The 23,261-nt window shown below is 40.3% G+C and overlaps 2 protein-coding genes across 4 annotated transcripts in view; both read left to right on the forward strand.

Annotated features, from left to right (window-relative positions):
* Positions 1-16,743, forward strand: part of rnf130 (ring finger protein 130) — a 37,637-nt gene extending 20,894 nt beyond the window's left edge. The window contains exons 4-10 of one of the 3 annotated variants that reach the window (XM_030781773.1): positions 676-926; positions 2,681-2,752; positions 6,656-6,738; positions 10,297-10,393; positions 11,588-11,792; positions 14,045-14,138; positions 14,557-15,004. In XM_030781773.1, coding sequence (XP_030637633.1) covers positions 676-926; positions 2,681-2,752; positions 6,656-6,738; positions 10,297-10,393; positions 11,588-11,792; positions 14,045-14,138; positions 14,557-14,572 — 818 coding nt within the window. In that variant the 3' untranslated portion in view covers positions 14,573-15,004. Of the gene's footprint in view, positions 1-675; positions 927-2,680; positions 2,753-6,655; positions 6,739-10,296; positions 10,394-11,587; positions 11,793-14,044; positions 14,139-14,556; positions 15,005-16,243 lie in introns of those variants that run through there. The other 2 variants (XM_030781788.1, XM_030781780.1) reach the window with 2 other exon arrangements.
* A 2,098-nt stretch (positions 16,744-18,841) lies between these two features.
* ctso (cathepsin O) lies at positions 18,842-23,169 on the forward strand. Its single transcript, XM_030774806.1, has 8 exons — positions 18,842-19,070; positions 19,402-19,513; positions 19,656-19,795; positions 20,116-20,283; positions 20,427-20,548; positions 21,296-21,459; positions 22,540-22,632; positions 22,913-23,169. Exons 1-8 carry the CDS (start codon positions 18,867-18,869, stop codon positions 22,945-22,947), a joined length of 1,038 nt encoding a protein of 345 aa, XP_030630666.1. The 5' UTR covers positions 18,842-18,866; the 3' UTR covers positions 22,948-23,169.
* Positions 23,170-23,261: the final 92 nt, after the last annotated feature.

Genomic DNA, 23,261 nt, shown 5'->3' on the forward strand with positions numbered 1-23,261 from the left:
TGCTAAGCAGGAATAGTGAAACCTTGGCTGGGTTTAAATCAGTATTTTGTGCATACTCAGAGCTAGACAATCTGTAAAGGAGAGATTAGAGTAATCACTGGGCACTGGTATGGTTGACTAACTCTACTGATGCATATTTGTGGATAGTAAATCAGCCAACTCTATTAAAATAGAGCCTGAGGTGCTTCTATGCACCACTGTGTGTGCATGTGTGTGTGTGTGTGTGGGGGGGGGGGGGGGGGGTGTGCGTGTGTGTGTGCGCGCGTGCGTGAGTGTGTGCACATGCATGCGTGTCTGTGTGTATTCGTTTATCTGGGTCTGTACCCAGGCACTGTCTATTTACTTGCCCTTCATGCTAGACTTATTTGTGCCAGTTTGTAATAGGTCAGCCAGTTGGAGAGTGAAAAATGAACTTTGAACCCAGTGGTATTTGGGACTCTCTCTTTCTCTCTCTCTCTCTCTCTCTCTCTCTCTCTCTCTCTCTCTGTGCGTGCGTGTGTGTGTGTGTGCGTGTGTGTGTCTTCTCATGTACATGTGTTTGGGTGTGTGTATGCCTATGCCCTACCTATATGCCTATAGTCCATGATGTCTGTATTTCTCTTTGTAGGTCAGTGAATACGTGTGCATGTGTATGCGTACATTACTTAACCAGTGTTTGGTGTGTGGGCCCCTCAGGCACTGGCGACATGGTTGCGGTCATGATCACTGAGGCGTATGGGAAGGAGATCCTGAGCTTCCTGGAGAAGAACCAGACGGTGCTGGTGTCTGTGATGGTTGGGGTGCGCGGTCCACCCAAGAACATCAACCGAGGATCTTTGGTTTTCGTCTCCATCTCCTTCATCGTTCTGATGATCATCTCATCAGCCTGGCTCATCTTTTACTTCATTCAGAAGATCCGAGACACCAGTGCACGAGACCGCAGCCAGGTCAGGAACACATAGTTAGAATCTACATAGGATCTGTTCTGGCGTCCTAAGATGTGATCAGAGTGATGTCTAAAGATAATAGTGAAATTACAGCAGTAAGAGGCTTATAACAACAACAACAACAACAATAAGTCCAAGTCCCCTCAGTTGTTGAAGCAGACATTAATAGAGTTTGACAATATTCTACATATTAAACAAGCTGGAATATATGACATTGTTGGATGTAGTTTTGTAAGTATAGACTATACTACATGGTCAGTAGTACTCGTGAGAACATAAATATGATGCTGAAAGACTGAATGGTGTTATGTGTTTTGGCAGCTGAAAGGAAAAAGGTTGGCTTATTTTTATTTTTTGCCTTTTTTGTCCTCCATTCACTCTCAATATTTACCACTTTTGGACTACCTTTAGAAATGCTACCTGCTGCATTCCCAAATCAAATTTGATTGTATTGGCATCTGACTTTTAGATATGCCATATAGATTGTCCTTTTACTTAAACTCAAATATGTTGATTGATCCGTAGTGTTGTCTTTATTTGCAGTGTAAGGGATTAGTAGTGACACACACACTCTCACACACACAGACACACACACACACTCACAAACCACTGTCGGTCTCCTGGCATTGCTAATTCCGCAGCTCTCTGTAGTTTGGCTGGCCTAGGTGACCTTCAAGTACTGCTCACCGAAATCCACATTGTGTGTGTGTGTGTGTGTGTGTGTGTGTGTGTGTGTGTGTGTGTGCGCGCGCGCTCTGTATGAAAATTTGATGCAGTAAATGGCTCAGGCTGTCCAGCTCATGAAAGATTAATGGGGGAGGTGTGTGTATGTGGTGAAGCTATGCCTCCTCAGCGTCTGGCCTCTACAACTGAGCTCTTCCCCACTCAGTGTACTTCAGCTGAGACCTGAGGCCCTCTGCCCAGTCCTGTAAAATTAAACCTCTGCTCAAGCCCCCCACTCACTCACACACGCACCACACAGACACACGCATACGCACACACAGGCGAACACACACACACACATATACACGCACACATGCACGCACACACACGCACGCACGCACGCACACACACGCACGCACACACATATTTACACACATATACTTACACACACAGGTCTGCTGCTGCTGTGCTAGTGTACTGAGCTGTGTCAGCCTCCTGTTCATTAAGTGTTATTGTTTGTTTAACACTTTAACACTGCGTTCGCTTTTAACAGTAGGTTTTTCTTAAATAATGGATTATGCTAGTTTACAGAGTGTTTGCTAGGCTTTCAAGACTTGATTAGACCTGGCCATTTTCCATTGGTAGCAGTTATCTGGTCTGCACTGCCAGTGGTAAACAATTGCAGCGAATTTCAACCTGCTTAGACTGAAAGCACAATCTCACAGATACACACACACACACACACACACACACCTGCTCTCAGTCTTGTATTACCGTGAGTGCTGGTTCACTCTCTCTTTTCACTAGTTCCCTTTAATACATTACATTTTCTTTCCCCTGAGTGCTCTGATATTCCCACAACAAATTCCAGTCACATTCAGAAAATGGCATCGCATTTACTTTTTGTCCATTTTCCTTGAATGCAATTTTATTCATCCGTGTACAAAATTTTCTGACTAAATAATTAAATGCAATATACTACATTTGATCCTACATTTGCTTTAATTAGGAGAAGTGCTTTTTTTAAGGCAGGGGCAGCTTCTCGTTCCATTTCCTGCATTTTAATTTTTAATCTATCATTTGCGCTACAGCGACGACTTGGAGACGCTGCCAAGAAGGCCATCAGCAAGCTGACAACCAGAACCGTTAAAAGAGGCGACAAGGTAAGGTCAATTTATCCTGTTTAATCTGCAGTAGTGGTCCTTTGACCAACTACGTGCCCCTAGCTACAGTTTTACACAAGACCATATCCAACTTCATTAACATAAATTATGGACTGGTGCACTTATGGTTGCACCAGGAAATTTTTGTTGAAACCTTATGGGAAGACACAAATGAGGAAAGAAAAAAATAGACTCTAACATTAATTACCTTTCCACACCTGTATTCAAACCTATATTCCATGCCTGTATTCTTCCTGCATATTTTCAAATTGTTCCAACATTCAACATTACATTTCAGTGGTTGTATTAACAAGTTTTATGTAATAATGCAACTTGTAAATAGTAATACGACTCTCTTTCATCAGAACAACAATTTGATCTCTCCTGCTTTCTTCATTCTTAAAAAATGCTTAAATTCTTTCAGTTTTCTGTGAAGCGTTGCTTTATAGCGCATAGCTTATTCCCCAATGAGCGAGTTTGTTCATGTGTTCAGCCATAACCCAGTGATATTTGTGAGGCACCAAACCTCTGGCTAAATCTAAACAAAATGCTGTTGGTTGCATTTCAACCAATGTAAAGCTAGTGACCCCAACAGACCTGATTAGAAGGCATTAGACGCGACATTGTCTTACATCTTACCAGCACCAGTGCCTGCCTGCTGGTAAAGTTTGAATGACAGGCCAGGGAAAAAGTTGTCATATGTCAGTTTGGCTGAACGCAGTTTGACTGCCCACCTGTTATTTGACGCAGTAGCAGCTGTTGGCCAGTCCATCTAATCAAAGCCCACTCAAGGTCACTCTACCCTGACCATGAATAAAACATTAGCAGCCTTGGAGGAGCTTTACAAGAAATTGAAACCATCCTAGGAGAGAAGTCAAGCTGTAGTGATTGAGAGAGGGGGAGAGAGAGAGAGAGAGAGAGAGAGAGAGAGAACATCACTAAGGTCAGGGCCCCTAAAAGTACTTCCATTTAACAGTGATGGCTGTGATAGATGTGTTGTTTGTACTTCATGTTTCCTCCCAGTGCTTTTCTTTGTCTTCATTGTCTTCAGCTTTTTACTCTCCCCAATTCATCATTTTGCTGTGAAAATACTGGAACACAATCCATATTTTTCTTCTTTCATATTTTGTTTTAATCTGTCCCATCAAAAAATGATTTTTTTTCTCCCTTCAGAAGATTACACGCTTGCCTGCTTTTCATGTATTTTGAGACAATCTGTTTTGCGGGAAGCCAGCTGGTTTGCCCTCTTAAATCGGACTGGTGGTTTTTTCAAGTTTGGTGAACACCTCTGTTGTGCTCAGCTCTTTCATCTGCCGCCTGTGTGAAAACATCACTTCACCAGAAAGCCCTCGAATCTTTCCTGCCAGAGGAATACTGCCATAGTCAGTGGCTTGCCTCCCGAGAAGGAGCCCATTAGAAACACGATACCACTCACCATGACGCGACCTTGACTGTGCTGAGAACACAGGGCTTGGTGAGATGACAGAAATAGCCCCTGGAGAGGAAAAGATGCTTCCGGAAAAGAGCGCATAAACCTTACATGCTCAACTGCTGGTTTGTCAGCCTGAAGTTCAATGGATGGAAAGATGTTTAAAGCATGAATAGCTGTCAGTACGGAAAATAAAAAAGTTAAAAGTTAAAAAAGCTAAATTAATTAAGGTAATTAGCTTATCAGTAAGGCAGCATGTATAATGAAGGTCATGGCTTTCCGCTAGTATATCTCTGCCAAGGGTCAGTTTCTTGAATATAGTCCAGCTTGGTTAAAATTGATTTGGAAACACTTGTCAGGTTGATGTGATCGACTGACTGCTTTGCCAAAAGGAAAGGTCAGCTTTTGAGACATTCTCTTCTGCAGCATTTCTTTGACCAATGCACTCATGCAGCGAATTCCCCAGAGTTTTACAGCAAGCAGATGTATTTTAATGTGTCTGTGAGAGGGTTCAAGCTCCAGCGTGTTAGTTAAAAAAGAAGTTACATCTCATCATGTTTAGCAAAAACTTTCAAGGACCTGAGGATAAATTATGAGTAGAGTTTAATGAATTAAAGCGTCTAATTGCAAAAATAATCTTTTTTAATTAACCTTAGGACATTCCTGACAGAAGTAAGAAAAAACAGAGCCTTCCTCACTTAGTCTTATTATGCAACTTCTCTGCTCTGTTACTGCACTTTACAGTGTGACATGGTAGTAATAACAGAACATTAAACCATAATAGCTTATGGTGGTGGTTACTGGTCTAGAGATACTTGCTGTAGTTACACTTACAAAGTATTATCTATCTATCTATCTATCTATCTATCTATCTATCTATCTATCTATCTATCTATCTATCTATCTATCTATCTATCTATCTATCTATCTATCTATCTATCTGTCTATCTGTCTGTATAGTGTTTGTATAGAGGTCGGCTAATGTGATTGTCATTTGAGTGGAGTCTGGACTCCTTCATTTATTTCTGTGGGTTGATTTCCCAGACAATGATTAAGATGGGCCCTGGAATTATTTGCTTTTGAATGGAAATTCTGCATTCAAGTTGCACTTTGGTCTAGGACTATGTTTGGTCCTGTATTTTATGTCACAGTTTGGCTAGGCTAAATCTGGTGTTGTTCTTGACTGTATAGTGCCTAATGCAACATGTACTGCTCAGAGCAGGAAAGGCTTTGGCTCTGGTCTTGATCACAATGACGATGGTATGCATTTCAAAAACAGTGAATAGTTTTGTTTGTTTGGGGTTTTTTTTTCTTTTTCCACCAACAATCAAAACTTTGAAGCTAATAAAATTTGATGGGGCCAAAGCTTCACATGAAACCTTAAACTAATTAAAGCAAATGAACACACATAATGCGTAAAGGTCATAAAAGACTGATAAATTCACCCCTGACAGTTTTATAAGGTTTTTTACAGAGTAGTACAAGTATTATCAGAACGAATTAGTGTCTTCGCCTGAGACGGTAATGGCATGGTATGAGCAGTTCTATTCAAATGTCATTTATTTTACTCACACCATTAAATCTCTCCTGTGATTGTCCATGCCATGTGACAAGGCCTGACCTCATTTTTCTCGTTTTGTACTTGTCATAAAGGTACATCCATATTTAATTACCGTCGACCAGTGTGTCCTGAGGAGGTAGTGCACAGGGCTTTCACTGGGTCCTAATGGGAGATCTGTATCAAATGATGTACTGTGTGTGCTTTCATGAATGGGCATGTCTCTAAAGCTGTCCAGTTCTGCATCTCATGTTAACTGGAGATGGTAATCCAGTGCATTTACCTCTTTGCACTTTTACTAGTCACGTTGTAGTGAAAATTCCTGTACAAGCTATCTCTTTGTTTCCCTACTATGCTGTGCCCAGATATCACCGTTTCTTTCTCTCTGTCTGTCTGTCTCTCTCTCTCTCTGTCTCTAGTGGCTCCAGGATGTCCTTGCTCTCTAGCAAGTTCCTCTCTGTCAGCAGAGATGGATACCACTAGCCTCTAAATAACACATTGATTCTCTTTCCTCCTGTCTTCATCTTATTTGTCTTTTTCACACTCTCGTGTTTTCTATTCCAGCATCTCTTCACCTGACTCTCCTCTTCTTTTCCTGTTTACCCATTCTGCCAATTGCACTGGTTATGGAATGTAACAGGCACGCATCATCATGTGGCGTCACCGTTGCCATAGTGACTCATGCTGTGACATGACAGTCATTACATCATAGTTTTGTGTCTGCCAATGTGGTGTACCTGTTTATTGTCTGCTGCGCAACTCTGGTGAATTATATGCTTCAATTCACAAATGTGTAATTATGGTTACGAATATTTCAAGTAAAAAGTACCCAGAAGATCTGGAAAATGACTGAACAGATAAGTCAGATCAGTGGAGAGGTTTTTGACTGAACTGTGACTTCACTGTGTCATTTCAGGAGACGGATCCCGATTTCAATCACTGTGCCGTCTGCATTGAGGGTTACCAGCTCAATGACGTGGTCCGCATCCTACCTTGCAAGTGAGTGCATGTCTGTGTGTGCGTGTCTCTGGCCTCTCTCTCTCTCTCTTTCTCTTTCTCTCTCTCTCTCTTTCTCTCTCTCTCTCTTTGTGTGTGTGTTCTTTTTTCCTTTTTTTAAAGATCGGTTGTCTGATTCAATAAAACTCTGCAGCATGGCAACTTAAGTTACACACTCTTGACAGAGAGAGAGGGAGAGAGAGAGAGAGTGAGAGAGAGAGAATAACTGTTGACTGTTCTGAGATTATTGTTTAGGAAATGCAGCCCTGCTTTAGACATGAATCACAATGCTTGCCAGGCTTGGTCAGGGTATTTTTAGCACCGTTATTGCCAGTGACCTCCAAGCAGATCTTCAAGCACACCGGCCATACACACACACACACACACACACATATACACAGAGAGAAATATTTAACGTACACACATATACACACATGTCTCTCAATATAGATAGTCACAGACACCTACAGACCTCAGTACCATCTGCTGTACCTGACCCGGTCACACAGCTGGAGGTATGGCTGGTAACTCTGTAGGTAAGCCTACACCCTGCTAAACACACTTTTTCTCCTTCTCTCTCTCTCTCTTTCTCTCGTATAGACAGAAACACGCATTCACACACACACACATGCACTCACACTCACATAGATACACAAATACACACACTCTCATGGTCCACATTAAACACTCTTGTCATAAGGTGTCTATGTCTCTTACACACACACACACACACTCCCACTCACTCAGACACACACACATACACTCATACTCACACACACACACTCCACTCAAAGGCTTTATATGATTTGTCTTAGTAAAGCGTGCGTGTTGAGGAAGACTCTTCATCATGGTCAGGGTGAAATGTGATTTGACATGTGACATGCTGTTGCCAGGGCAAATGTACAGCAAACAGAGGAAAATCTGTCCACAGTGATCAGTGTTTAAGATGGAATGCTTGCAAACTGTTTCTCAATTACATCTCTTCCTCCCCACATCACTCCTTTACAACTGCCACAGCCTCCATCTCCATGTTTTTGTCTGTCTGTCTATCTGTCTGCACATCTCTCTTGCTATTTGTATTGGGTCTGTGTGACTCTGCTATTGCTGGGCATTGGGTCGATGTTGTTGCCTGGTTGCCTGGGATCGGATGACAAGCCGAGTCTGACAAGGCCCACCAGAACCAAACCAGAAATCAGGAGAGAACTAGAAATCAAGGACAAACTCTTTCCTTACCCATCTCTGCACCAAAAATCATAGTATATATTTGCTTTCTGCAGTGGGAAACTGTTACAACATAATTTTCCTTCATTTGGAATCAAGATAGCTGTGCAATGCATATTATTTAACAACTATGCAGATCGCATCATTGTGAAATGAACTGAAGTCCTGCGCCCTTAGTAAAAATTTGTGTGTAAAGCCACAAGTAACAGTCACTTTCATTTCACTTTAATGTTCTATCAATCTTGAAAACTGAATTAACATTTGGTTGTGGATTCCCATGGACACTTTTGCACCCAAGTGAGAAGAAATGCTTAAGACAGAAAAGAAAAGAAAAGAAAAGAAAAGAAAAGAAAAGAGGGAAGCAGACAAATAAACACACAAACAAAGAAGATGATGGGAGTTGCCTTGATCTCGTCTTATCTCATCACTCCATACGCCATCTCGCACTTGGAAACTTTGTATCTTCAGCTCAACACTACACACTAGTACCTCCCAGACCAGACTCCACATCATCTACAATCGATGACTAAGAGCATAAGTAATGGCAGTACACTTAACCTTGCCTGAGCCATTCAATTTATGTCTGTAAATTAGTCTACTGGCTCCCCTCTTCAGTGCAGTGTGTGTGGGTGTGTATGTGTCACTTTAGCGAACATCATAGATCCTTTACTGGTTAAAGGCCAATCTGAATGACTGCAGAAAAACATGATTTTGGATGACCCACTGGAAAACACACACATACACACGCTCATGTGTTACAACAGGTGTTACAATGTGTTACATGAGTGACAAGTGTGAGAGACCTCCACACAAATGTATGTGTAATGTAGAACAGCTTGTGCACACAGACATACAACGTCAGACACAAACATATACTACAGACACGACCAGTCACTCTGTCTGAGTCCGACAGCATGTACTCCACTGAAAGGAGTCCTTTGTGTCATAAACACAGTCATCATTAATTCATGGGGCTCTTTTGTTTATGCGTTCTCCATCAAAGCAAATAAGAGCCATGCTGGATTTCATCCACTGCCGTCTCTCTAAAAGAGACGGCCGAACACACCGTGGCAGCCCATCCACCCTTTTATATCTACTACACATTATAAAGGCACTTAGCACAATTGGCCTTTGCACTTATAGAATGCACTGAGCTATTATTTGTCCTTTTGTAGTACACAACAGTAGCTCCTCTTGAAGAGTTTTAAGTGTGCTAATAGCATTTCAGTTATGTTAAACATAACTTCCATCGTGCTGTGTTTCCCCTGGTCATTTAGATATAATAAAATATGAACTGAAATGAAATGACATTAATGTAATAAATAGTTACATGTATGTCATAATGCTAAGTAGGTGATGATAAATGTGTTAGCATGTAGCATGTGTAACGGTACATTCTGAGTGGCCCTTGCCTTTTTAAAAAGCCTCATCTCCTCATTTTAACATGACTTATTTTGTTTTGACGAGCTGAGTGAATAGGATTAGGGAACTGTAAATGCTGTCACAAACAAAGAGGAACCTATCAGGTGCAGCCGTTCATTTAAAATTATATTTTAAAGCTAAGATTTTGAGCTAAAATTGTGAAAATATGATAGAAACATTTGACTCTAGGATTTGAGTAATGCTGAGTTAAAACTGATCATTTATCAGTTAACTTATCAACAATAAGTTGGGGTGCATATCATTTGTGGAGTTGGTCTCCCAGTACAGAATATTTCTTTAAAGAGGTTTGACTCTATTCAAAACCTGGCAGAGGTGGCCACCAACCTCCTAACTCAAAATAGAGGATCCCTAGTTTTGAGCCACAATGGCTGCCTTGTTTGTGACTTAAGCCACAATGGCAACCTTGTGTAGTGGAGTCCCTTTTTCTCAAATGTAGTTTCCGCTGCCAGTGAAGGTACTGGGTCTTTGCCTGGGCCGAACAGAGTGGAGATTGTGCAGGCGCAGGATATGCTGAGGAAGACAGGAGCATTAAAAGGCTCACTCTGAAGGTCCATGTTAGTCATATGAGCTCACTCAACTTCTGCTTCCTTATCTCTGACTCTGTTACCCCCCCCCCCCCACCCCCACACACACACACACACACACACACACACACACACACACCCTCACACACGCACACACCCACACACGCACACACACACCAATGTTATTGTCAGTTTTGTATCACGACTACATCTGTACCACAAAGTAGGTAAGTCAATGGCGGATAGCAAAATTGCTGCAGTTGAAAAAGTCTCATGGAAGACAAATAGAAATGACGGAATGTGATTGAATTAATATCCTTTCTTGTTTCTCTTTTCTTCTTCTTCTTCTTCTTCTTCTTCTTTTTCTTCCTAGGCATGTCTTTCATAAGATATGTGTGGACCCATGGCTAAATGAACACTGCACCTGTCCCATGTGCAAACTCAATATCCTTAAAGCTCTAGGCATCATGGTAAGAGCCACCAAGGAGTGGAAGAACACCCTTCACAGACTCAATCAGAGAGAGAGAGAGAGAGAGAGAAAGAAAGAGAGAGAGAGAAAGTGGCAGGCAGGCAGTCATATGTGAAGTGAGTCAGGCAGTCTGAGGTAATATCTCTTACTTGTTTTGCTGTTATGCATGTTAAGTGGAAGGGACACTGTTTAATTTTTAAACTGACTCTCGCATTCAGAATTTCAAAATGTTAACTGAGACCAAAATATGCTTCATTTCCTAATACACTTTGGATGTGCTAAAAAGTAGGAGGCAGTTCATTTGCAAATAAATAATTGAAAACTTAGATGAATAAAGTAACAGATTTTCTGAAGTCTGTGCATGAACCTGGGCATAACTCTTTAATGTAGAACAGTATCTGAGTGTGAAAGAAAATACTTGCTGCCTATTTTTCACGTGTTACCGTCGTGCTACACTTTTGCACATTTCTGTAGCTGTGTTGCCCCCCAGTGACTTTACAATTTACCCTCAGCACTTTTTAACAGTGCAACTTTGAACTCATCAAAACATCACACTCTCAGAGAGTTTAAATGTGTTTGATTTCATTTTGTAGCGTAAAAGGACTGTCTTATTGAAGCACTAGGACCCTGGCTGTCTTTTGGCTGTCTTCAAATGAGTTATTGATGAGAGCCTGTGGAAACAGGACATTGAGTGATAACTTCTGTTAATGGAATCGGTGTGTACAAGGCAGAGGCAGTATAAACATTATAGCTATTGATATGTCAATATCAATAAAAGTTACTTCGCATGCTGGGTATGATACATTAGGCTTGTGACAGAAATTTCACATTCTACTGCTCCCTCTGGTGGTGAACATAACCATTATATCCAACTCAAGTAAAGTTCTTATTTTCAACATGATTGCTGTTAAACATCCCATTTTTGAGTGACATAGAGTCCTATGACAAAAATCTGAAACTCTACTGAAGGACTCATTTTGAATATCTACGCCAGCGATGCAGGGACAAAAGGGAAAGTAAAGTTGGTGGATCCTTAGAACATGATTACGTAGGTTACAGCACTTTTTTGGCTTCCTCTGCTCCGTATACCTTCATATAGCTTCTGGTCAAATCAGGTTCACAGTTTAGAGAACAGGGGTTTGCTTTTTGTGTTATTTTACTGATATTTACACACACTCTGTGCGTGTGTCCATAGCCTAACCTGCCGTGTGTGGACAATGTGGCGTTTGACATGGAACGGCTGTCGCGCAGTCAGACCTCTAGTCAGAGGACAGCATTAGTGGACCTGTCGTCAGAGACCAGTATCAGCCTGGAGCCTCTTCGCCACTCCAGCTCTGCCCAGATCCCCTCTGATGGAGAGATCACCCCACGCACAGGAGAGATCAACATCGCTGTCACCAGTAAGAGTCTCTCTCTCTCTCTCTCTCTCTCTCTCTCATCTCCCTCTTTCTGCAGCTCACCTTCTAATGATTCACTTTATGCAAGATTTACCACAAATTCACTGAAGTTCACTGACATACCTCACTTATGGCTTTCTTACTGAATTATGCATGTTATGTCTCAGTCACAGAGTGTATGTAAAATCTGAAATGAACAAGCTCTGTGATCTGACAGTCTGGTCTCTGTGCTTTCCTTTTGTGGTCATGGCTTCTCTGCTGAGCCCCCTCTAAATCACTACAGGGTCAGGAATGCTGTTTGTAATAGGTACAGCTCTCCCACTCTCTGTTTTGGGTTGGATGAAACTTGACAGATGGGGTTTGTCTTGTGTTATTGGTGAAATTCGTGTCTGTTCCTCTGCTCTGTTTTACAGTGTTTTACTTTCTGTAACACGTGCTTAACAAGGAGCGCAGCATTTCATTGATGTTATTAGAGGAACTCTGTGTAAATGTGTGTGTGTGTATGTGTGTGTAAGGGAAAGTACTGTTAACTTCTAAAACAACAAGGGTCTCACACTACAAACCCTCATGTCAACCTCTTCTTCAGACTCAATGAACACGGATGTCTCTGGCGAGTGAGAACAAAATAAATGATGGCATGACCCTTCTCATCAGACCACACTGTCTCAGAGTCTAGCACTATATAAGGAAATTACTGCTTCTGTTAACTCTGCCTGCCTGCTCTTATTGTAGTTGTCACAACAAGTCTCTTACAGAGTGAGAGCATGGCTGCAGAATCACCCAGTGACCAGTCCAGATAGTAAAATCCAAAGTGATTTTAATGAAGGTAAAATAGTCCAAAGACAAAACCCGCGTGGAGAAGAGTCAAACAATAACAAACAGACACAAAGGTTAGAACCATGTCGAGATACAAAGGCTGTAGACAGGGAAAATAAAATACTTTTAGAAACATAAGGAACAGTTGTAACTAATAGACTAATAATCAGGTGATCGAGACCAATGAGCTGTGAGATCTCTATTTGGCTCCCCCTGCTGGCTGCACTGAGCTTTGACAGTAGTTTAAGTTGACAGAAAAAGTAGCTCCAAACAGCTTCAACACCTTCTCTACATCCAGGGGTTTTAATTCATTAGAAAGACAACAGATGTATCCCAACCTTTATCCAAAATTCAGTCATTTATGTTGGAAGCCATTGTAAAGGTCAGGACCCGTAAGGCTGCTGTGTGTGTTGTTCGTGTTGGCTTATCTCCCTATTGATTTTTCTTCAATTGCAACAGATATGTTCCCAGTTATCTGAGCACATGTGTAAATCATTAGATTTATAAATGAGCAACATAACCATTCCTTTCATTTTAGTCTGTGGAAAAAAAAAAAAACCATAAACCAAATAAAAATAATTTGATTATGTTCTTTCCACACCATGCTCACATACAGGTTTAAAGAGATGTGAGAATGGTGTGGAGAGAATAAAGTAGTTTATTCACAGACTAAAATGGCCAAGATTATAGTTTTTCCATTATTGAAGTCTGTGGATACATTACTTCATTTTATTCTGTATATGCCATGATCAAATCACATGAAACCTCTGTGTGAGCAGCTACATCTGAAAAACCTGTTGCTTAAACGCTCACAAACTTACTGTTATCACAGTTAGAGTTGACCCACACCGGAGGTTCAAATACAATTGCTCTTTGTACTGGTGTCGTGGCTATGGAGATTTTAGCCAAGAAGGTAAATGTCATGGAGATATGTGTGTGTGTGTGCAATAAACTGGAACTTGTTTTTGTTTATTGTAAGTTGTCCATTCGTTTAAAAGCCGTAGTGAACTTTCAGACATGGATCCCAATGCTTGAGTGAATTCTAATTTAGACATTTCTATCTTAAAGTATTCTCAGTTTTCCATTCCAGTATTCACAGACATTTTAGTCTGCTTTGTATTCAGTTTTTTACTTGCTCACTTTCTTTATGAGGCTGAAGAGTGGTTCCTCTTCATACAATCTCTATGTAGATCTGTTTTTTTTTTCACTTCTCCACACATTTTGGTGTCTCTCCAGCTTTTGCTCGCTTATTGTTTGCCACTGACTTCCTCTCCTATAACCACACCAAGAGGAGCTTTCTCTCTTGTCTGTCTGCGGCTCCTTCTTCTCCTTGTTTTTTTCCTCCTCTTTCTGTCCGCTGCGTGACGACTTCACTGCGTCTCGTTACCCCGTCCCACCGTCTCCAAGCAGTGACTCCTCCTCCTTTGCTCTGTTGACAGAAGAGTGGTTTATAATCGCCAGCTTTGGTGTCCTCAGCGCTGTTACGCTCTGCTATATGATCATCAGAGCCACAGCCAGCTACCCCAGCCTCAGGTGACTATACAACATAGTGTAGCACTCCAGGTCACATTCCCTTCCCCCAGGCCTGAGTACACAGCACTAAACTACATTAAACTGTGTTCCTGCACTCAACAACACATTAACTCTGTTATTAATTGACACAAGACAAAAAATGCTGTGTCTTATTGGCTGTCTCTGAAAGCTGTAAGCGTTGAGCTAAAAATCACCCAGCTCTTTCACGAGCAAGCACAAAGTTTTACCCTTTTATAGTAATGATAAAATGTCACTGAGTTTATGAAATATTTCCCAATTAAAGTAAACTGATTTTTTTTAAAAACTGTAATGTACTTCTAATCTAGAACATTCTTCTACGTTACTCTATAAATGACTTTTTGTTAAACGTTTTAACATCTTATGTGTTTAATTAGTCTTTTATCTCCTTTTGTTGCAGCCTGGAGATGGAGTGAAGTCATATGCCGTGGACCTGATTCCTGAAATGTGTATACAACGTCGTTCTCTGTCCACTTCCCTTCCTTCACAAGTAATGCTGAATACAGTCTGAATGGGCCAAAGCTAGACAGTAGCCACTCTCTCCTGACTACACACACCCATTCAGTCGCCATCAAGCTCAGTGTGAAGGAGTGGAAGTCAGGCTAATGCAAGGAAATTGAACAAGGCCTCTGTCCTTTTTGCACATGAATAAAATCTGATTATGCCGCAGATGAGGCTAGGAGACAAGTACACTGCCATAGACTGTATAGACCGATCACACAGCCGTGTCATTCTGATGTACCATATTTTGTTTCACTTTCATCAAAAAATCTTTGACAATATTTTTGTGGGAATAACATTTTTTTTACTATGTCCTTTGATTTAATAAAGTGATTTCCCTCACAAAAGTGCCTCAGTACTTATATCTATGGAGTGTGTCCCATGTTGTCCTGAAAAACTATTTCTGCTTGCGTTAATCTCGCGTTTCATATTTGCTACTACAATAAAGCTTTTCTGATGTATATGGTACTGTCTTTGAGACCAATAGACAGTTTGCACATGTAATTAAAAGGATCTCTGGTGTCTCTAGATATGAGCTGCTTTCAAAGCTGAATAAATCAGAAGAGTGTATTTTTTTGATGTACACAGCAGAGAAGGTTTATATGTCCTAGTTGGTACCTCAGCAGACAGCCATGACCATATTACAGTCAAGGTTTATCCCTTTCTGATGAAGGAACCACTCTGAACAGAACAAAGATATCAACAAAAGAACATATTGTTTTTGATCATTGTTTTAGTCTTATTCTAAAAAGACTGGATGCAGGCCTCAGCAAAAGCTCACATTTAACCAAAGCATGTAAGTTTTTTTGTTAATCTGATGTCATCATAAAGGGGAAATCTGACTGCAGAATGTCCCAGACAAGGGACTTTTATATGTTTGTATATACATTTAAAAAGGTAACTGAATGATTTGTGTGTGTAGTGCACTTGTGCAGTACAGGATCCTGCATACACGCACTGTATATTACACTTCCAGCACTAAGTGGTCGGAAAATGGGAGAGCATGATCTGGAAGTAAATACTACAATTATAATTCACCATATCTATCTATCTATCTATCTATCTATCTATCTATCTATCTATCTATCTATCTATCTATCTATCTATCTACCTATGTGTATGTATGTCATGGTGAAAGATTACCATGCTGTTGATGCTGTTTGCAGCTTCTTATGTCAGCTCTGTGACAAAAATGACATGTCAGTTATCTGTGTTACCTGCAAATGTTTTGCCTCTTATCAAAACTGAGATCAGGGTGAAGTATTCTGCTGAAGGAGCTGAGTGTTCAGTCCTAATAGTCTTACAAAGCTCTTTTCCTTTTTTCCTCCTTTGAGCCACCTAAAAGCAGTGTGGATTCACTGCAGTGTGGTATCACCGGACCTGTCAGTGCAGATGTGTGTCCGAGGGAGAACAGTCGGAGATAAAGACTATTTAGAGGGATGGGTTTTGTCAGGTCATGTCCTGTATGCTTTTGTGACTGACCGAGTTGGTCACTACATCAGTCCTGTATTTATTATGCCTCTGAGGTAGTGCATCTGTGTTTATACGAACATGACTTTTATACGTTTCTCTCCTTCTGTCCACAGGTGGAAACTTTTTCAACCGTAACTCTGTGTCACCACGTAACGTGGTCTGTGAGATGGAGCTTCCTGACATCCAGGCTTCCTTGGACATGTATGATGAGAACAAGTCATGAGACCACATGCTCCTCGCAGCTTTGCCCTGCCTTAGTTACTTTGCTTTAGGGGTGAGGAACCTTCCCCCTCAAGCCCAGGGGCAAAGCTGTCATGCATTGAAATGACAGCACAAACAACAACGACAACAACATTGACCAATGCGATGAACTGCCTACCAAATGCAGAATGTATTTCTTAGCAATCACTCACCCCAAGGGGAAATCACTGGACAATCTTCTTCCTCCTCAGCTCTACAGGAACTCCTCTAAACACACTTCTGATCTGTTATCTCTCTTGTCCAAACTTTCAAAATGTTCTTCAAAAAATGTGCTTCAGGGGTCAACTGTGGAACGTATGTTGTAGGGGTTGGGTTGATTGTTTTGTTTTTGTCTCTTTCGTTTTTTTTGTTTTGTTTTTCTTTTTTTTGGGGGGGGGGGGGGGGGGGGTGCTCAGCAAAATTCGTTTCCAAAAAAAAAAAATGTCTGTCTACTTTTGACTGAGGTACAAAGGACAAGTCTTCTTACTTTGAATGTTTAACACATTTTACCTCTGTGTGTATGCTTCAAATTTTTTTTTTTTTTTTTTTTTTTTGCTTTAATGCTTATTTGAGGGTCCGCTCAATTCTCCGTCTCTTAATGACAGTCATAGACATGGATGGAGACGAACTCCTTGTGTACTAGCTGGCTTTGTTGCATTAATGCTCATCACATGGTAAAGAGGAGGATCTGGACATGTCTGTGTATACCCTCTCTCTCTCCTTTTTGCCAGCCAATGCAAAGACATCAACCTTAAGCACACCACCAAATGGCCTCTTGGGCTGTGGGAAGTTGATGCTTAAAACTCTTCCTAAAAGAACATTGCTTCCCTCTTAGAAAAATAAAATCAATAAAAAATCAGCGTTCCTCTGTACATATGAAAGCATTTTAAATGTGTATTTAAAGAAAAAAATGCCTATGAAATACATATAGCGAGTACGCATCAGTCACCTGTAAGGTGGCTTAGTATATATAAATATATACAGTATTTGCCTATATACGTACATATATCTTTCTCTTTAACTCAAGTGGCCTCCAAGCTCTGTCTTGTCCTTACTCTGGATTATGTCCAAGAAAATGGTTTGCAAAAAGAGTTTTGTCCTCAGTTTCTGGCTGTCCATTTGTGTTCTGGTCTTTGTATCTGATTGGTTGGGGATGAACATGTGACCTGCTCTTCACTGGTCATGCATATGGGCTACCTGTGTTACATACTGCCTCAGCATTAAAACTTGTTATAATTACCTACACCACTCTCTGTTTTTGCCCTGACATATACCTTTTTCTTAAGTTAGTCAGCTGAAGTGGAGACTGAAGTTTATCCTAAGTGTAATATTTTTAACAAGCCAGGGGGAGATGGTGGTTTTACTGGTTAAATGTGCTTGTCTTATACAGGTATCACTTGACCAGTTAGCTTGAATAGCTTGTATTATGGATTGGAAGATCAACATGACACTAAGTAAGGCATCTAGTCTTTTTGACTCTGAATGTACCCACACAGCAGTGGATTTCCAGCAAGACAATCATATTCTAAATGAAAAGATTTTGAAATTGCTAACTCTAGATGATGAAGGTTTTATAAATTGTCAAGGAAGACTAACTGCTGTCACATGCACATACAGGGGTTTTGAAAAATACTATTCATTCCTCAACTTTTTTTTATGTATTTCATTTGGTTTCGTTTTAACATTAACTGACACAAAACATTCTACAATGTCTGAGTAAAGACAAAGTTCCACAGGCTGTCATAAATTAATTATAAATATGAAACGACCAAGAATGGATTACAGAATTCACACAGTTTGGTAATGCCACCTCAGGCAGAAGTTACACGCATAAGCAGATAAATCTGTCAGTTTTACACATCTGAACAATGCAATAGTAGTTGTAGTCATATTTACAAATTGTTCAAGCTTCCATAACATGGCTAAGGGAAGTGTGTATACTTCTTTAGGCTTTGCTTATTTGGGCTGCTTCTGCAATAAAGAGTGAGGGCAATAGCATTTTTTTTAGTAGTAGTAGTTTTCCCCGTTGAATCACATAATCTAATACAGTTGGTCACAATACATTAGCTTTAAACTACGCTTCTGAACATGTCGACATCAGTTGGTATTAGGAAAATTTATGTCGCCATCTCGAGAACACAATTCAATGTTGTTGTAATAGCGAAATAATTAATTGAGAAAAAGAAATATTTTTATGTTGTGATAACAAGAATTAAAAAAAGTTTTGGATCGGCTTTCACAAGATGCAGCAACGATTTACCGAGGATGCAGCAACGATACTTTCATTTTCTCCGTAACTAGAAAACCAGACTCGTTATTTGCATACCGTTGATTGTGCGACCTCCGATCCAGTAGATGGCGAGGAAGCGCACTTGCCGGCTGCATTGATATAACTTTGCAGGATAACCGAAATATATTGACGTTCCAGGGAGGTGGAAGATAGGGTTGAATGTAGTCATGTTTATATACAAGCGACTTTCGCGTTGGAATTGTTGAATGGCGGGGGTCAGAAATTTGATGCTTTTTTCAGTTATCGGGCAGCTGATTTTTGGATGTTGCAATACTGTCTTTTCAGCAACTAAGATCCATATTAACTCGACCGATGAAATCGAGAAGTTCGAATTGTTCAACCATCAGTTCCGCCGCAATTACGATGTAAACAATCAGCAGGAATATTATCAACGTAAAATTAATTTTGAAGTATGTCTTGTCATCCTCAAATAACATTGTATTCATACGTCACTGGTGCGATCACAAATTACATTTGTATTTGTATTTGACATATTATACTCCAGTGTTTGTGTTGTGACTTTAATTATACACAATGGTGAAAGTGAGAAGTTCCGTGACGGAAGAAAAAGTCGATGGCAGAAAAGGTGCGATGCACTCTGTCGAGCATCCTCTGTAAAAAAGTTTGTCAAGCCGAGGGGTCGTAGTGCGTGTGTTTCTGTGTGTAAGAGAGAGAGAGAGAGAGTTTTGAATGCACCTTGTAGTCTTTGTTAATTGTTGAAAATTCTCCATACTGTATCAGAGTTCTATCAGGAGGCATGTCTATCTCAACTCTGTGTCCAAGCATTTAACTAACCACTCGGCAAAGTATGGCGTCAACCAGTTCTCTGACCTTTCACCAGAACAGTTCAGAGGTGAGTAAATAATGCCCTTATCACTGAGGTTATAGTTATCACAGTTATGTATATATATATATGTGTGTGTGTGTGTGTGAAATTACAGATTGGCATTTGGTTCCTGAAGTAATCAGGTGCTGTGTTCTCTCATTTCTGTCAGAAACCTATCTAACAGCTCAGGCTAAGGTTGTCCCAAAATACACCCCATTGAAACATGGAAACTCTCTTAAAAGGAATTTACCTACAAAGTTTGACTGGAGGGACAAAGGAGCTGTTAATCCAATTCAAAACCAAGAAGCAGTATGTTCTCAGTTTCCTCAAATGCATTCCTGTTGGTTTAGTCAAAATGGTAAAATGTTGAACAGTTAATGAAATGAATATATTAATAATTAATATAAATTATTAATATATTAATATCAATAAAAAGAGACTGCGCTGACTGCAGACTTACAGCGCTGTTTTATCAGATCAGAGTATGAGATTTCCTGAGCTATCACTTATCACTATGGCCACTCACAGCTCATCACAGTTTTTTTTTTTTGTTTGTTTAAATTTGTTGGGTTTTTTTTTTTTCTTTCATTTTCGTTATGCACACGCTTCACACTTTTCTGTCTCAACAGTGTGGAGGATGCTGGGCCTTCAGCATCGTCGGGGCAGTAGAGTCTGTGCATGTTAAAAATGGTGGAGCCCTAAAACAGCTGAGCGTACAACAGGTTATAGACTGTTCATATAACAACCACGGCTGCAACGGAGGATCCACTGTGACAGCCCTTGACTGGCTAAATAAGGCATGTCTTCTTTTTCTGCTTTTTTTTTTTTATCTTATCTTTCACTTATCTTTAAATGATGTTCATTTTACAGTGCTGTTGTGAAAATTTTACGATTGAGGCCCCAAAAGTTGAAGTCTTGTGTCCATTCCCTTTCTTTCCAGACCAAAGAGAAGTTAGTGAGTCAGTCTGAGTATCCTTTTAAAGCAAAGAACGGCATGTGTCATTACTTTGCCCCATCACACGACGGCATCTCAGTGAAGAATTACCAAGCACACAATTTCAGGTACAGTTGAAGAATCAATATGAAACTGTTCAGGGCCTTATCCATGCCTTTTATGCATGCAGAGCATTAAGTAAGTCATAAACACAGTTAGCAAGTCCTCGGGATATCTGTGCTGCGAGAGACAGTGTTGTAGCATCACTGAATAAGCATGATTTAAAACAAACTGTTATCAAATATGCCGTATTTAAAGGGAAAAGTTTAAACTCATCCCATTTTAACAAGAAATTCAGATGTGATCAGATGAAAGTGAAGGGTTCAGGGGTAATGAATGTGTATTTAAGGACAGTCGCAACCTTAAGGTTAAAGAAGTCAGTTGTGTGTGAGCCAAGTTTCCATGTTTACCAACCTGTCGCAATCTGTGCCTGAGGTCAAGTGACAACGGGTCACTGACAGCTGTCAGTCAGTGAGGTTAAACAAAAGCCAGCAAGAATTGCATGGTATTTTTACAGAATCATTGTTGAGTAGAGTGTTCTGTGGTCCATATTCCATTATTAAAGAACTTTAACTTTGACATCAAAAAGCAGTAAAACGTCTCTCACCCAGAGTGCTTTTCTCTTTCATTTCATTTACATTTAGTTCATCAACCTCTAACACTCAACATCAGCCCCTTATGGTCTGATACTTAACGTCAGCCTCTTTTAGTCTGACACTCACAAAGCATTTAGAGTTCTCTCTCTCTCTCTCTCTCTCTCTCTCTCTCTCTCTCTCTCTCTCTCTGTCACTCTCTCTCTCTCTCTCTCTGTGTAGTGGGCAGGAGAAGGAGATGATGGCCAGGCTGATTGAATGGGGACCTCTGGCTGTGATTGTGGATGCTGTTAGCTGGCAGGACTACCTGGGTGGCATTATCCAACACCACTGTTCCAGTCATAACCCTAACCATGCAGTTTTAGTCATAGGATATGATACAACAGGTACACAATCACACTTACATCTTATGCAGTGCAGTAGGATTGTGTACAGATACTCACACACACACCAAAAACAACAACATTACTGAACAACAGGGAGATATACACTTCTCCCTCTCTTTCTCTGTCCCTTTCTCTCTGTTCCACATACACACCCAGCTACTTTGCACTGGCCGTCCTGTGCCGTGTCAGTCATTGGATTGGACATAACAGAGATACACACACCTCTGTTAGTCGTCTGAAAGGTCAGGGGAGATGTGCTCATGGTGTACTGTCTGAGGTGGGCACCTGGTTCCACCAGGTCATGGTCACCACCAAAGATCATGTGCCTCTGTGTCTTATCAGTCACCACTCCCTCCTGCTTGACTGAGTAGACCTTTATTGTATACTTTGTAAGTAGAATATTAAGAGTTAACATTTGAACATTATATTTTACTTTGTCTTAATACGATAAGTTAGTAAATTGAAAATGTTAATTTTGCATGCTGCCATATCCTAGAACATACCAGATGCTCAGATGTAAGCCATCATTTTACAATGTATTTTAACACACACAATGAACCAGAGCTTCAGGTAATAACATGGAACTAACATAAATAGGTAAAACCATTCTTGAATGTAAGTTGCAGCAGTGAAGATCAGAGATGCATGCATGTATGCATGTTATGCTGTTGCTTATTTGACAAGTGCACCTTAAGATATAAGAGGACACCATTTCACTTTGATCAAATTAGACATAGTTCTAATGCTTTTACTGTGTATATCACATATGTCATTTTGATGTATGCAAACTCAACAGTTTTATCAAATGACTGTCAATTTTTTTAACCCTCTGAACCCTTTTGTATTCTTATTGTCTGGAATCATTTCTACGTGTTAACATTCTTACCATGTCCAAAAGCAGTAACTTACATAATACAAATACCATAAGCCAGTCACTGATGATGTTAGTGGTTTTGCACCAATAACATACAGTAATTTGTCAAGCTAGTCAGTGATGGAGGTCACTGTTTCTGTAAGTCTGTGATTTCTAAGACTGCGTTTGGAGACAGACTGTGAATGAAGACTGGCATTGTGTTCCAGGAGATGTTCCATACTGGATAGTGCGAAATTCCTGGGGAACTTCATGGGGAGATGAGGGCTATGCTTACATTAAAATAGGGGCCAATATGTGTGGTGAGTATAAGCATCTTTAGTGTCACTGGATAACTTAAACAAGCACTCACACTGTGAAAATCCTAAAACTGGTCTCAACCATCAGCAATCTATTAGAACAACAGAATGTGATCAGTCTGTGGAAATCGTATAGGGGCATGCTGCCAAAATGAATTCATTAAGAGCCTTGTGAAGAAACTTGACACTGGTGAAATGTGAAATGAATGACAATGTGTCTTCTTTTTTCTCTTGCTATCACCAACTTTGTGTCTGTCTGGTGTGTCTTTGCCTCTCTCAACAGGCATTGCAGATTCAGTGACTGCTGTCTTCCTGTGACTACACTTGATTAAGATTGGGCACTGTGGATATTCAGATGTTATATACAGAATGTTCAGCACTTTTATGTTGCGTCTAAAAAAACACTTTCCCAAAATAGAATGATGATTGCTTGAAATGCACGTATTTGCACAGCACACTTTGAAAGTATGAGGGAAATTCATTTGTGCTTCAAATGCAGATTAAATGATGTTCCAAAGGAAAGTTTACGTTTTTAACAAATGCCAAATTATATTTTTAAAATAAACAAAATGGAATGTTTTGAAAACTTTTTTAAATAAAGAAATATATTGTTAAACTGACGGACTAACTGT

The sequence above is a fragment of the Chanos chanos genome, chromosome 1 (genome assembly GCF_902362185.1).
Source record: "Chanos chanos chromosome 1, fChaCha1.1, whole genome shotgun sequence".
Classification (NCBI taxonomy): Eukaryota; Metazoa; Chordata; class Actinopteri; order Gonorynchiformes; family Chanidae; genus Chanos; species Chanos chanos.